The sequence below is a fragment of the Camelus ferus genome, chromosome 28 (genome assembly GCF_009834535.1).
Source record: "Camelus ferus isolate YT-003-E chromosome 28, BCGSAC_Cfer_1.0, whole genome shotgun sequence".
Lineage (NCBI taxonomy): Eukaryota > Metazoa > Chordata > Mammalia > Artiodactyla > Camelidae > Camelus > Camelus ferus.
The window spans coordinates 3,486,823-3,501,682 of record NC_045723.1 but is presented as its reverse complement, the minus strand read 5'-3'; the positions used below and the strand labels follow the sequence as shown (position 1 = coordinate 3,501,682).

At 43.6% G+C, this 14,860-nt stretch overlaps 1 protein-coding gene and 1 long non-coding RNA gene across 2 annotated transcripts in view; one reads left to right on the top strand and one right to left on the bottom strand.

Moving 5' to 3' along the window:
* Positions 1 to 6,172, bottom strand: part of SNRNP200 (small nuclear ribonucleoprotein U5 subunit 200) — a 25,800-nt gene extending 19,628 nt beyond the window's left edge. Inside the window, exons 1-8 of the mRNA XM_006177625.3 lie at positions 5,997 to 6,172; positions 5,349 to 5,512; positions 3,653 to 3,824; positions 2,779 to 2,971; positions 2,218 to 2,273; positions 785 to 883; positions 227 to 379; positions 23 to 122 (exon numbers count right to left, since the gene is read on the bottom strand). Of these exons, the coding sequence (XP_006177687.1) occupies positions 23 to 122; positions 227 to 379; positions 785 to 883; positions 2,218 to 2,273; positions 2,779 to 2,971; positions 3,653 to 3,824; positions 5,349 to 5,512; positions 5,997 to 6,041 (982 nt within the window). The 5' untranslated portion in view covers positions 6,042 to 6,172. The remainder of the gene's footprint in view (positions 1 to 22; positions 123 to 226; positions 380 to 784; positions 884 to 2,217; positions 2,274 to 2,778; positions 2,972 to 3,652; positions 3,825 to 5,348; positions 5,513 to 5,996) is intronic.
* LOC116660348 overlaps positions 1 to 14,860 on the top strand; it is a 20,212-nt gene extending 5,352 nt beyond the window's left edge. The window contains exons 2-4 of the long non-coding RNA XR_004315785.1: positions 4,189 to 4,195; positions 5,586 to 5,588; positions 14,850 to 14,860. This is a non-coding gene — a long non-coding RNA (uncharacterized LOC116660348). The remainder of the gene's footprint in view (positions 1 to 4,188; positions 4,196 to 5,585; positions 5,589 to 14,849) is intronic.

Below are 14,860 nucleotides of genomic sequence, written 5' to 3'. Positions count from 1 at the left end.
GAGGCGTCCCCCGTATACTCACTCATCATCCTATGCTGCCGCAACACCTTAATAAAATCAAAAGTGTTGAAACCAAGGAGCAGAACCAGCTGATTCTCACATTCCCGATCATCACTGGCCGTCTGTAGAGAGAAGGAAACACCATCATCAAGACACAGCCATCTGCTTCCTGTGCTGTCCCATCTGCCAGGATACACTGAACACAGAAATATGATCCTGGCCATACCTTCAGGATCTCCAACACTTCATCTGCCTTCTTCTGCGACACGATGGCATCATCATAGAAGCGACTGAGCTGCCGCTGTAGCCAAAACGCATCAATATCCCGAGGGTGCAAATCCTTCTTCTTGGAACTCATGAGTTCACCTGAGGCCACAAGCTACAAAGTAACCAGGCACTGACTCACAATGTCTGATGTCTCTGTCCGCCCCAAGTGCTTTCTTAGCACCCTACCACCAAGTTCTACTGGGAATCTACAGCCTACCTTCTTTTGAGGACTCCAGGAGGGTGGGGGGGACAGACAGGGAGGGAGAGGGGGACTACAGGGGACACTGCTATACTGAGTTGAGGAGCACACCAAACTAAGATTTCATCAGCATATGCCTTTGGCTTGGAGGGTGATTGACTGAAATCTTATGAAAATCAAGATACTAGTTTATTATGGCTCACCCTATAAAAACATAGCTCAATAAATAATACGTAATAGGAATGAGGTCTGGGAAAGAACTGCTACACCCAGAAATAACCTGCCCTGCAGCAATGCGCAAGAGCAAGCTGTACTCACGTTGGCCGAGAGGGTGCAGCGCACCACCGCCTCATCTCCTTCCATGTCATCATCAGATGCCTCTTCTCGAACCTCCCCGTACACATCTTCATCACCTTCCTGTGGACACAGCCCCAACCCCAACTCAAGATCTGGAGCTGATCCTCACATCACCATAGAACCTCTCCCTCGAATCACTTAAAGTAAGCTTCATGGTTAGAGCAAAGGCTTTGCGGCGAAACCAACAGCTCACTAGAACCAGGGTCAGCCTCACTCCCAAGGACACTTAGTGGAAATGACCTCCCTACTCTCAGTCCACCTGGCACGGGTTCATTAGACCTTTCTATTCTTTCTACTCCTCGCCTTACGCTGTCACTACGGCAATCAACTGGATCACAGTCTCGCTCACGTACACATAATCAGTAAATGAAAAAAAGAGCGATCAGGTAACAGGAGAGAAGAGCTAGACAGAAGCACACTTGGAAAAGTACACAGTGCTCCTGACATACAGAGACCACACTCTGCTTTATGGTCGCTACTCACATTCCTGCTCACACTGTACTGTGTACTGAGCAGTGTCGTGTTAAAAGCAGGTCCTTAATAATAAGCATTTCTTAAATGAGTGAATGCCTATTAGCAAAGCATTCTTTTAGTTTGTTGCTACTTAAAACCATAATATCCTATCAACTACTGCAGGGAGGGGCTTAGCAGTCATCTATCTCAATCACCTTATTTGACAGATGGAGAAACTGAAGCAAAATGACCTGCCCAAGATATAGGATCAAAATTTAGCCTTCTTGGCTCCCAGTTTGGTGCTCCTTCCTGCCACTCTCCTGTGCTACCCCTCCTTCCTGCCCTAGTTTATGACAGTCCAAGGCCAGCATTTTACCCTTCAGGAGCCAAATGCACCCACTGAGAACTCTAAGGCAACTGTGCACATTTTTCCAAGTGCTCCACTTGTTCCTGTTAGGTATATTTGAGAAACTCTGATTAGATGGTAAACCTCAGTGGTTGCTGCAACTGTTACTTCAACAACCTTATGTACAAAACATGCCCATGCTCTTGAGCAAATACGCATACTTTTAAAATAGGCAGACACAGTACTGGAAAGTGTGAAATAATCACAATAAGGTTAAAATGCAGTAAAACACAACAGCAAATACCCTCAATGAAGGTATACACCGTACTTATCTTTTTTCTTTTTGCTGATTCACTCAGTTTGTTTTCAATTATTATATTAATTTATAAGTTTAAATCTGCTTTATAAAATCTAAAGGAAAGTACAGCATCTTTTCAGCAAAATAGTATTTATACCCAAGTTTGATATCCCTTCAACACCATAAAATTTACCTGGCTTACGTGAGGTAGCTCCTTTACACGAGAAGTGGTCCCCTCACCTTAACCATTTAAAAAAAAATAACAAACCAGACTGGGTCTGCCTGCCCATCACTTACCTCTTCATCAGACTCAAACTGTACATTGACTCCGTATGTCTCATCAATGTTGTCATCTGAAGCAATGAGAGATTAGAAAATGAGGACAGGAGACAGTCAGTGAAATGAGGCACCGTGGAGCTCACTTCCTCCCTAACTGCCTGACCTGCCTCTCTCCTCAGGACAGACCTAAGGTCTAAGGACTCACAAATGATCAATATATGAGAACCTTCTGTGCAGCCACCACTGAGGCCTCCTCCAACCTGCCAAGCTTGGATACAGCCTTGCTCTGCTTGCTCAGCCACCTACACCAATACCTCAAGACCTCACCCAGCCCCATCCGTCCCCCGGCCCAGGCACCATCCAAGTTTTCTCCCATGTTCTATATAATAGAAGGGTCTTAAGAGTAAGAAATGGCTGCTGGAGTCTAGGGATTCTGGTGTCCATCAATCATAACTCTTCCAAAACCAGCAAATGGTATGGGAACTCAATGACACATTCAGAAGCTTTATGACTAAGGCTAGAAGATTACCTTTAGGGAGCAACTAGTTAATATGGTCAGGACACAGAGAGCTCACTCACCCATATTCTGGATTTCCTTGTCTCCACCGTAGTCTGTGATCTTTTTGCCCAAGTTCACTAGCACATGGTATCTGGTATCATCTGTCTGACCCAGCAGCAGGTCAATCTCCTTTCTCCTTTCTTTGTCCCGAAGCTTTTCATTCTTTAAAACAGCTAGAACTTCATCAGCTGCCCCACAAAGGATATCACGTGGCTGGTAGCAAAAAAAAAATTTAGAACAATGAGACTCAGACACAGAACATCACTGGCCAGCTTTATGTGACCATATTCTGACCATTTTCCCTAATGTTAATTAAAAAATGCCAAGGGTCACACAATTGAAGAAGACCCATCTGCTTCAAAAAAAGATTCGGCAGATGGTCTTAGGAAGCAGAAGGACTCGGTTTCCACAGCTGCCGCCTTGTCCCATGTGGGAGGCACTCTGCAGTGCCCCCACCCCCAGCCTGCCACCCTGTTGGTAATGCTGTCCTCACCCACCTCACCCGTCTCTCAGAGACTCACAGCGATCCCTAATCTAATCCCACGTATAATATAAAGAGCATGCGTGATTTCTGGATACAGACCACCCAGGGTCACATCATGGCTCTGCCAAACACAACCTCTGTGACTAGGGAAAATTACTTAAGTATTCTTCACCTCATTCCTCTCTTCTGTAAAGTGGAAAATGAATATTAACAGTGCCTGGCCACAGAGCTAATGTGAGGATTGAGAGAAGACACAAAGTGCTATCCCACATAAAATAAATGCTCAGTAAATATTAGCCACTTCTACATATTGGTGTGGCCCACACAGGAAAATCCACAGGCCAGGTTCCTTTTAGTGCCTCCTGCTTGTGACTTTCCAGAAACATAGCTTCAGCCTCTGGCTGCCTCACCTGGTCCCCAAGGGCAGCCTGGATGAAGCTGAGCAGAACTTCATAGGTCTCCCGAGTCTCTTTAGTTTTGGGCTTGTAGATGATGCCCACCATCTCATCGATGCCCTCCGAGAGCAGAGTGTAACCCTTCATCTTGTTGATATCATGGCGGTCCTCATCACGCTTTCTTCGCCTAAAGGACACACAGTGTGACGCTGAACAGGCAGAACCTTCCCTCTCAGAAGCAAGACTAAATCAAGCCCGCCCTCCTCTCCTTAGCTTCATGACAAACAGGTGTTATTTAAAACCATGAATCTGTACTTAGCAAATGATTCCCATTCGGCCTTAGTCACTTGTAGGAGTATTTCTTTATAGAAACACAGTAACAGAAAGGGAATCCTCTGTCATTCTCTCACTGGATGCACTAAATACAACAATAAGACATCCTCATTCATTTAAAAAAGACAAACTTCACATCCATGTTCACAGCAGCACTATTTATTAACAGCCAAGACACGGAAGCAACCTAAGTGACCACCACAACTGAATGGATAAAGGAGATCTGTATATGTATATATACATACAAAGGAATGTTACTCAACCATAAAGTAAAGTGAAATATTACCACTTGCAGCAATATGGATAAACCTACAGATTATCATACTAAAGTCAGTCAGTCAGAGAAAGATAAATATTATTATCACCTTACGTAGGATCTAAAAAAATAAAACAAACTTACTTACAAAACAGAAACAAACTCAGAGATATAGAAAACAAACTTATGGTTACCAAATGAAAAAGGGAGGGAGAAGGATAAATTAGTAGGAGTATGAGATTAATAGATACACACCACTATACATAAAATAGATAAACAATACAATTTACTGTATGGCACAGGAAACTATATTCAGCATCTTCTAATAACCTATAATGGAAAAGAATCTGAAGTTGTACACTTGAAGCTAACACAACATTGTAAGTCAATTATAGTTCAATTAAAAAAAAAAAGTAAGAAAAAAAGTTAAGATAATCCTTTTTAATTTGTATGACAATATCAGCCCTTTTTTGCCCTCAAACACATTTTCTTTTTCTGCCAGAGAAGTTGATGCTTCAAAGGAAGCTACTGCCATCAATTCCTGGAAAAGAAGCCAAAACTAGGTCTATGAATTTTCAAGACTTCATCAGTGGAGAGGAGGAAGACAGAGATGATCAGGGTCAAAAGGTAACAGTGAGATAAAGTTTGATGATTTTTTAAAGTTTTGAAATATATCCTCCCCAAAGTAAAAAAAACAACAAAAACCAAAACACCTGTCTTTTACACACATGGATGCTTGGATGATAGTTTATAACAAAAGTGGAAGTGGAGACAAAAAAACAGGAGACAAAAGAAGTAGGGGTGGGAAGTTAATAATAGAAGAAAGAGTTGAGTTATTATGAAAAGGGAATATCAAGAGTCTTGAAAACATCATGAAGAAAATTAAGATCTCTCTAAGAACAAGAAACACATATGTTAGAGAAAGGTCTAAAAATTGTTTTCCACTTCAGGTACACTGGTTAAGATCAAAGAACTTTTCAATTCTGTTTTTACCTTCACTGGGTTGTTTTAATGCCACTGATGTTTCATCTTGCACCAAGCATTTCAGCAAAAACACTGCTCAAATGCCAAGAGAAAGTGGACTCTGGATGGAAAAAAAATCATTTTCCTCTTGGTACTTACTTGGCTCTTCTTTCCTCTTGCATTTGTGGTTTGGTCCGTTGAGCCTTATCTCCCATCCGGGTGCCTTCCAGCTTCCCAACCAGGGATAGCACCTCTCCTGTGGGTTCATCTCGGCGGGTCCGGTCAATGAGAGAGCGGTCAGCTTGGAGGACAAGATTCGAGTTCTGAAAATATCACAATATTATCGAAACTCTGACATGAGTAGGATCAATTCTTACACACCAGCTGATAACAAAGGAAGTTAAGAATCGGAGCAACTAAGCGCTGATAACGATTAGTTGGAATAAAAAGACGTTTTCCTTGAGAGCATCATACAACTGCGCATGAGCAAAGGGCAATTAAATCACTGCCCACAACACCCACCTGAGAAAAGTGCTGGGCATGCCGGGGGGTGACATACGAAAGGGGGCGGGTATAGCGCTTAGGGTACAAGGGACAAACACTCCTAGCAGAGCTCCTAGCCCATCCCGTCAGCCCCAGACCCCAGTGGGGTTATTCATATTGCCGTGTACTCCCACCGTCGCCCAATTTGAGTTATACTCTGCTTTCGTGGTTCTCCAGCAGGCCTTCAGACTGAAACTCCCTTCCTCAGCCTCCACCTCCCCACCGGGCTCCCCGGCCCGGAACCCTCCGCTAGCCCACACTCACCGCCTTGTACTCGTACTGCAGGCTACGGGCGGTCACATCCGCCATGGCTGCGACTGCTCGGGGGTCTCAGAGCGCCGCTCCCCCGAAATACACGCTACCAACGGCTGTGACTCTCAACTCCCGCCGCGCCGGAACAACGCAGGAGAGACGCACTGGAGAGAGAAAGAGACGGGTTCCTTTCCGCTTCCGGGTCGCGCGCCGGAAGTGTGGGCGGGGCGTACTCTGGTGAATACGCTCCGCTTGCCTAAGATCTTGTGGGCTCGACGGACTGGACCGGTTGAATCCCCGGACTCTCTCAAAATGGTTCCGGATACACCGCCCGTACTCTCCCCCACCTCCAGCTCCAGCCTTCGGCCCCCAGGGTTCTTCACCATAGCGAAACGTAGGTCTGCTTAGGCCCCTATCCTGTTCCAAGCCCTTTTCTACCCGCTTCTTCCTCTGGTAACAGTCCTGTGAACTATGCAGGCAAGGAGGGGCTAAGGAGCCCCATTTCCGACTGAGGAAACTGAAGCATCTAACGAGGGTTTAAAGGGTGTGTGTGTGTGTGTGTGTGTATGCGTGCTTTCTTCCTTCGGGTTTTTCTTTATATTAAACAGTTGAAAGAAAGCAGTTTCCTACCCGTCCCACCTAAAACTCATGCCTCCAAAACCCTCGTTCTGGGCAACTGGGAAACTCCTTTTTGCTCCCAAATGCTTGCCACGATCTTACTGCAGAGGGTGAAGCTTGGGGTGGGGGATCTTGGTGAAGGCAAGTCAAGGAGAGAACTAAAGTGCCCTACGTAAGAAAAGGAGGTGTGAGGGTTGGAGGCTGGCATGTAGAAGGGGAACAGAAAGGTACCCAGGAAGTGAGAGACCCCAGAAAGATGACAATTAGCCAGAACCTAAAGAAGCCACAAGCAAAGAAAAATTTCCTATTACAGAGACTGGCTGATGCATTTTGTGTTAGTGGTGTTTAAAATTTTTGTAAGTTGCCGCCCATATGAGCTTTGCAAGATTCTCCGTTCATTTACTCAAATTCTGAGTGGGAGTCTGCCACACACTGTTTTGTTTGTGGTACTCTAGGGGATGCAAGAATGGAGGTGGTGTCCAGGGAAGGTTGAAATGGAATGTAAAGAGCTCGGTTATAAAAGACAAGACTCAGACCTGAGAGAAAATTCAATGAAAGCAAGGAATTGGTACAAGAGGTAAAGAGGGAAATGTGCACTTGTGAATTCCCAGACCCCTGGCACTGGGGAGATGCTGTTCTCTTCATAACATGTAGAATGAGGCTTGAGCCAATTTATTATAAGACTAAAAGAGAGATAAACATACAAATCAGTGGAATAGAATTGAGAATCCAGAAATAAACCCATATGGGCAATTGATTTTTGACAAGAATACAGACAATGTGATGAGGAAAGAAAAGTTTTTCTTTTACCAAACAGTGCTGGAACAACTGGATATTCACATGCAAAAGGATGAATTTGCACCCCCTACCTCATACCGTACACAAAAATTAACTCAAAATGTGTCTTAGACTTAAATGTAAGAGCTAAAACAGTTCAATTCTTATGGGAAGACCTAGGGGTTAATCTTCATGACCTTGGTTAGGCAATGGATTCTTACACACGACACCAAAAGCACAAACGACAAAGGAAAAAAGATAAATCAGACTTAATCAAAATTAAAAATGTTTGTGCTTCAAAGAATACTATCAGGAAGGTGAAAGGACTGATAAAGGACTAGTATCCAAAATGATTTAAAGAACCTTTACGAGTCAATGATAAGAAAACAAATAACCCAATTATACAATAGGCAAAGGATTTGAATAGACATTCCTCTAGAGAAAACTATACATGGTCCATAAGTACATGAGAAGATGCTCAATACCATCAGTAATAAGGGAAATGCAAGTCAAAACCACACTGAGACACTGTTTCACACACACTAGGATGACTACAATAAGGATGGACAATAACAAGTGTTGCAAGAGTATGGAGACATTGGAAATCTCATACATTGCTGGTGACGATGTAAAATGGTGCCACCACTTTGGAAAATAGTTTGGCAGTTCCTCAAAAAGTTGAACAGTTTTCATTTGACCCAACAATTCTACTCCTAGGGATCTGTCTACCCGGAGAATTGAAAATACGTATGTCTACACGAAATCTCATAGACAGATGTTTGTAAAAGCGCTATTCATCATATCCCCAAAGTGGAAGCAACCCAAATGTCCATCCACTGATGAATGGATACACAAACTGTGGCATATCCGTATAGTGGATTATCATTCTGCCACAAAAACCAATGAAGTACTGACACATGCTACAACATAGATTAATCTCAAAAACATATTAAATGTGTTACAGGATACTCTGAGGCATGTCAAATTTTTAAGAGTTCATTTGAACAAAAACCAATCCAAATCATGCAGCACCAAACCAGAAGGGGCTGGGAGCACTGCACTGACCAAAACTGGAAGAAAGACTTTAGTAGAAAAAAATGCAGAAGCAAAGGAAGGAAATTATTTGATTGCTATACCTTAAGCGTTTGCCTTACTTGGAAAAGCTCAGTTGGCTGTTTGTGATTCGTTTTCCTTGGGTTTTCATTTAACCTTGGGGCATTTCAGTCTTAGGTTTGATTTGCTGAAGTAGGCTGATAAGGTATTAGAACCACCTCAGTCTAATGGCTTCCTTGTTTAATTATTTTAAGAAAAGGAAGAAGCCAGTCATGAAAGACCATATGTTGTGTGATTCCATTTATATGAAATGTCAAAAAGTGGAAACAACCCAAAAGCCCATCAACTGATAAGTGAATACACACATCCATTAATAGGCAAATCAATCGAGGCAGAAAGTAGATTGTTTGCCAGTGCGGTGAGGGTAGAGAAGGTGAGAGAGTGATGGGGGGGTGTAGGAGAGGAGGGTTTGCGGGTAACTACTAGTGGAAACAAGTTTTCTTGTTGGGGTGATGAAAATATTCTAAAATTAGACTGTGGTAACTGGTGCACAACTCTGAATACAAATCAAAAACCACTGAACTGTAACTTTTATTTTTTATTTTATTATTTTTTTACATTCTCAGAATTTTATTTAATTATTTATTTTATTGAAGTATGGTCAGTTTACAATGTCAATTTCTGGTGTACAGCATCATGTTTCAGTCATATATACACATACATATATTCGTTTACATATTCTTTTTCATTATAGGTTACTACAGGGTATTGAGTTTAGTTCCTTGTCTATACAGAAAAAATCTGTTGTAAGTTTTAAATGGAAGAATTGTATGGTATATAAATTACGTCTCAATAAAGTTTTTTTTTCTAATTTAAAAACAGGATTCTCCCCAGGAAACTGAAGGACCTGGGAGCACCCTGACAGGCACAGACCCTTGGAGGGGACATTAATTACCTAGTTGGGTTCAGATTTAGTCTTGTTCCAGTCTATGTGTGCCCCATTGTGCTGCCTTTCTCCAAAGACGACCTTCAAGATTCACTGTTCCCTAACTCTGGACCTGGACACAAGCGGATGCAGGCTTCTGGGCCCTGCATTTCTGTATCTGAAGACCTATCACTTCATTTAGTTACCTCTCAAATATTTATATGTGCACCAAACTCCATGAGCACTCTTAGGGACACAGAGGAAAAGGAGATGCAATTAGAACCCTTGAGAAGTTAGTAGAAATTAAAGAAGTTAGGAGAAATAAAACATATAAATAGCTGCAATTAGAAAGCAGAACCCAGTCAGTGCCACAAGGGGGCGTTGGGAGATCAGAGAAGTCACTTCTGACCTAAGAGCCCAAATAGGGCTTTGCAGTTATGATGTAAAAAGGCTGGCTGGGACTTAAGCAGAGGCAGGGAGTGGAGAGATTTCAGGGGGACAAAGAAAAAGCAAAAGAACAAAGATGGGAAGACAGAAGCATGTTCCAGGAAGCACTGAGAGCTCCCTTCAGCTGAGTGCAGGGCAAATGTAAACAACTGGATACAACTGGATACAACTTAGAATCTTTTGGGGAAAAAATGATGCCATTGTAAAAGCTAACAATAGGAAGCCAGAGCAGATTTCTGGTTTGGGAGGTTTTGTTTTTTGCAACTTTATCACAGGTGTTTGATTAGAGGGATCAACATGTAGATTAAGCCCAAAAAACATACTAATTATCACATGGCAAGCATTTGCAAAGTACCACTTTAGCATACATTATCTCATTTAATCCCCGTAAAGCCCTATGTAATATAATGACTGCCCCCATTTTACCAAGAAAGAAATTGAGGCCCAGAGAAGATAACCGACTTGCCCAGCCTCACCTGCCTCAAAGCCAGGTATCTCCTTCCAGACTTTCCGTACAGGGGTTTTCTCATGGAGCTGGGCTTTGGGAAGTGATTCCCACAGTGCTTGGTAAGATGGACCGAGGGAGAGTTGAGAGCTGGGGCAGAGACAGAGAGTACAGCTGGAGGCCATTGCCGGAGGTGGAGGAGATTAGGTGCACCTGATGCATGGGCAGGGGTTACAGAACATTAGAAAGGGGGGTTAAACACAGAGGGACTCTGTCTAGGAACCTCTTGGGTTGCCTGAATTCTTGGGGCTGGGAAAGAGGAGTGCTGGGTCACCCAAAGGCCCCTTAGTACCTTGCATATTGGATGGTGAAATGTCTCTTGACCTAGGACTGAATATACACCATATAGGGTTAGAGAGAGGCTAAATCAAATGACTCCAAGAAACACAATGTCCTACATGGAGGAGGGATTCAATAAATGGTACCTCCCTCTCTATTTGCCTAGAACATCAGTTCACCCAGTAATGCACACTTTGAACTATTGTTTTCATTTACTCACTGCATTTAGCAAAATTTATTGTCTCCTATATGCCCATCACAGCACTAGGTTCCAGGGCTGCATTAGCAAACCAGACAGATTTTATATGTTTAACTGTATTTATTTATCTATATATAGAACTATATATGTAGCTTTAGTTATGAAGCTTGTAGCGACAAAATTGATTTTCTAGTTCATTCATCTGGTGTATGTTTCTAAAAAAACCTTTGTCACCTTCCAGGTCTTCACCTTAGGAAGCAATGCCCTTGTTTCAACCAAGAGGCAGTTTGATGTAGTGATTAAAAGCATGGAATCCCAGCTTCACCCCTTACTAGCTGTGCAACCTTAGGTGAGTTCTTAGTGACCCTGTGCCTCAGGTGCATCTCCTGTGCAACAGAGATGGTTTAACCTTCTCCATAAGGTTGCTGGGCACCTAGAACTATGCCAGGAAACAGTATAAAGGCCACAGAGCTGCAGTTCTCAAAAGCATTCATGAAACACTTGTGTTTAGAGGCAGTTTGTGACTCAAACACAGGAAGACTGCCTCATTCTTTGTCATATCCTTTTCTTATCCCAAATGGTCTTACTGAACCTGATGGCCCTTCCCCACAGCAGATTTGTTCTGAATGACTGTTGTCTCGTCCCCAAACTCCAGCCCTCACAGAGGATAAGTTCACCAGGACTAGGTGTATCCAGCAGTGTGGCTGTAGGTCAGGGGGCTGTACCGGAATGTTGTTAGACTGAGTATGTGGCCCCACCAGGTGACCGATATGCAGGGACTGAGAATTCATTTTGGTCTGGAGATTGCCATGTGCTCTTTTAAAAAGGAAATACTATAACTCTATTATAATCAGAGAAGTGTAGACTCCCTGCAAGGCAGTCACGTGTCAAGGCACAGCTCATGCTTGTTCCGTGATGGATCCATCCCAGCCAGGTGGCTGGTGGCTTGCAGTTTTGAGGGCTGGCTTCTGCCACAGAATAGAGGACAGATTCTTGTGACAAGTTGAATCTCCTGCTTATACTGAGCAGATCCCCTGTGAGACTTCCCGCTCCCCACCGTGCCATTCCATCTGATCTCATGGCAGAGTGGAGCCTTGAAAAAAAACCAACCTGCCCCGCCTCATACTGCATGCCTTCCTACCTTCCTCTCTGGGCTCTGATTTTGTTTCATCTTGGCAGCTCTAAGCCCCTGCCTGTTCATCTCCCCTAGCCCAGACTGCAGTTGGGTTGAAGGCCAAGTCCCAAGCTCTAGTCATTTTTTCCTGAGGCACCCTAGCCCTCCCAACTGTGTATCCAACCCATTTCTTAATAAGCCAGCAAGCACGGACACAACACCGGCCCTGCACTCATGACTGCGGTGTGAGGAGGATCACCAGGCATAAGCTCTCCTCGGAGGCAGACACAGGCAGCTGAGCGCAGGCACAGGGAAGGCCTGGGATGCTCGTTCCACCAGAGACCAACGTGCCAAGGTGCCCAGCCTCCTAGCGCCTCAGACAGCCCTTAGGGGCCTCCAATTGTTCCCCTCCTCCCCTAGAGGTAACCACTTTCCTGACTTTATGCTAGCCTTTTTTTTTTTTTTTTTTGCATTTCTTTATAGTCATTTGTTCATTCCATTCATTCATTCCCAAACACGTAGCTGTGGCACAACCAGACTAGGTCTAATTTTAGTCTTTGCTCATAAGTGTCTCTGAATTTCATTAGACAAACCAATAGATAACCCAACTAACCAAGTTGCAGATGTGTGTGGTAAGGGCCATATTTTGTAATGTGAACACAGGTGACAGATATCAACACCCAGGAGGGGTGGGTGAGCAATCTGTGAGCAAGGTGCTTTAAATATATGAGGTCATTTAATCTGCACACCAACCTTAAAAGGGAAGGACTTTCATCATCGTGTTAATCAGATGAGGCAGCTGAGGCTCTGGGAGGTTCAGAACTTTCCAGGCCCCAGTTAGCAGGCGGCGAGACAGGGCTCTGAGACCTGGGTTCTCGTGCTCTTTCCCCCCCAACCCCCACCAACTTGCATCCCCGCTGGAAAGATGTAACCTTTTTTTGCCCCTTCACTTATTATGCAGTATTTTCCGTATTACTGTAGATTTACACATTCTGTTTTCATATTCACAGTATATTTCTATGTTTTTATGTGTTTTATGTATGACCAAAACATGAGTGTATGATTTATGTAGTGATTTGATTAATTTTGGTAAACATATTGGAAATACATGGCTGTAGCACAAGACCCTTTTATAAAACCTTTGTGGTTTGTGTATCATTTAAAAAAATATCTTCACAGACCTATGGCTCAGCTTATCCCAATAATCATAATTATCTTTTCATGCATAATCTGCTGTTCACTCCAGCAGTGGGAGTCCTCTCTGTGTGGCATCTTTGCACTTTTTCTAACATCACCTGAGACAGTCTAAGAACCGCTCCCTCACTTTCTAAGGTCAGCAAGATGTTCTGGGCTCGCCTCACTTTCTGGGTGTTCTGACAGATGGACATCCTCCTAGGAATTCTGATTCTTCTTAGAGGAGAACAGTAGCACAGTGGGCCCAAATCTGGTCTTAAGAGTGGGGATTCAAATGTGTTTGTGTAAGAAGGCAAATGGCTCATTGCCTGCTGGGCAGGGAAAAACCAAATACTGATGCAACGGTCTTTCGCAGAAAAAAAAAAAAAACTTTACGGCAGAGAAGCCAAGCAAGGAGACAGGAGGCAAAGCTTGAATCAGTCTCTCCCATGGCTGTTGAGTGGAATGTTTGTTCTGGAAATGGGGAGTTATAGAGGGAGCTCCAAAATGATCGGTGGAAAGTAAGTTTAACTTTCAATGTAAGTTTCAAGAGTGCTCTGCGCAGGTGCCATTGTCCTTCATGCCTCTCCACGGCGGGTTGCACTGTGCAATCTGGGGCGGGGGAGGTTCATATGTAACACACAGTAGATTTTCGCCTGTGACAGCCGATGTTCACTATTAGTCATTCTGGTCCCTCAGTGCACCTGCACAGTTCTCAGTCGGAGGGGCTGTCAGCCAGTTGTTTCCATATCTGCGGTTTCTCTGGTGCGCTGCAAAACAAGCTTGGTGATCTTTGTTTCTATCTTGTTTCTACCTTATGGGCCTTGAGCTGTAGGGTATAGGGTATGGTTTCATTTGTATGTATGTAGCTGAGGCAGCATATCTCTGAGTGTGAATTCACAGACTGGCACTTGTTTGAGACAACCTTTGGCCGCGACATGTGCATCTTCTCCGTATGCCCCTGTAGACCCTCTCCCCCCTTTCTCCTCCCTGCTCTGTGCTCCAGGGAGCTGACCTAGAAGAACTGATTCAAAGGGCTCCCTTGTCCTCTGGCTACCAGTTGGTTTTGGCCAATGGGAGGAGACATCAGCAGGAAATGGTTCTTGAGAGAACTCAGCTCTTTTCCTAAAGGGTCCCAGGACTTCATCCTCCCAACTGAAGACCACCTTTTCTTACCAGACATTCTCTCCATGTAGTTACCCTCTCCAAGTTCTAGAAACAAATCACTCCCTCCTCTTAACCTTTACCAGAGGTGGCTGGCTCCAGGAACAGCAGCCATCCCTTGTAGTTTTTCCCCGAACCCTGAAACCTTTTGTCCCTTTATTAAATTTTCCTCAATTACCCAGCATGAGTATGCCATCACCCCTACTGAGGCATCCTAACTGATACCACAGAGTTAAAGGTGATTTTTTAACCTGAGTTTTAAAACTTTTCTGTATTTTCCAAACTTTTCCAAATGATCACGTTTTGCATCTTAGTTGTTAAAATGTTACCAAGAAACATGATACAAATCCTCTTTTTGAGGGTCAGCTTGGGCAACTAGTGTTAAAAGGGGCATATTTTTTGAAATACTGACACAAATCACGTCTAGAATCTGTAACACTCATTTCTGGGTGTAAGGCTAGCTGCTTCTTTTTTTTTAAGAAGAAAAAAGGGGAATTTTATTTGAGCCAAACTGAGAATTATAACCCTGAAGACAGACTCTCAGAAAGCTCTGAGACCTGTTCCTCCTGTTAGGAGTTGAAGGCACAGTCATATATATTTTTGAGACAAAGGATCACACGTC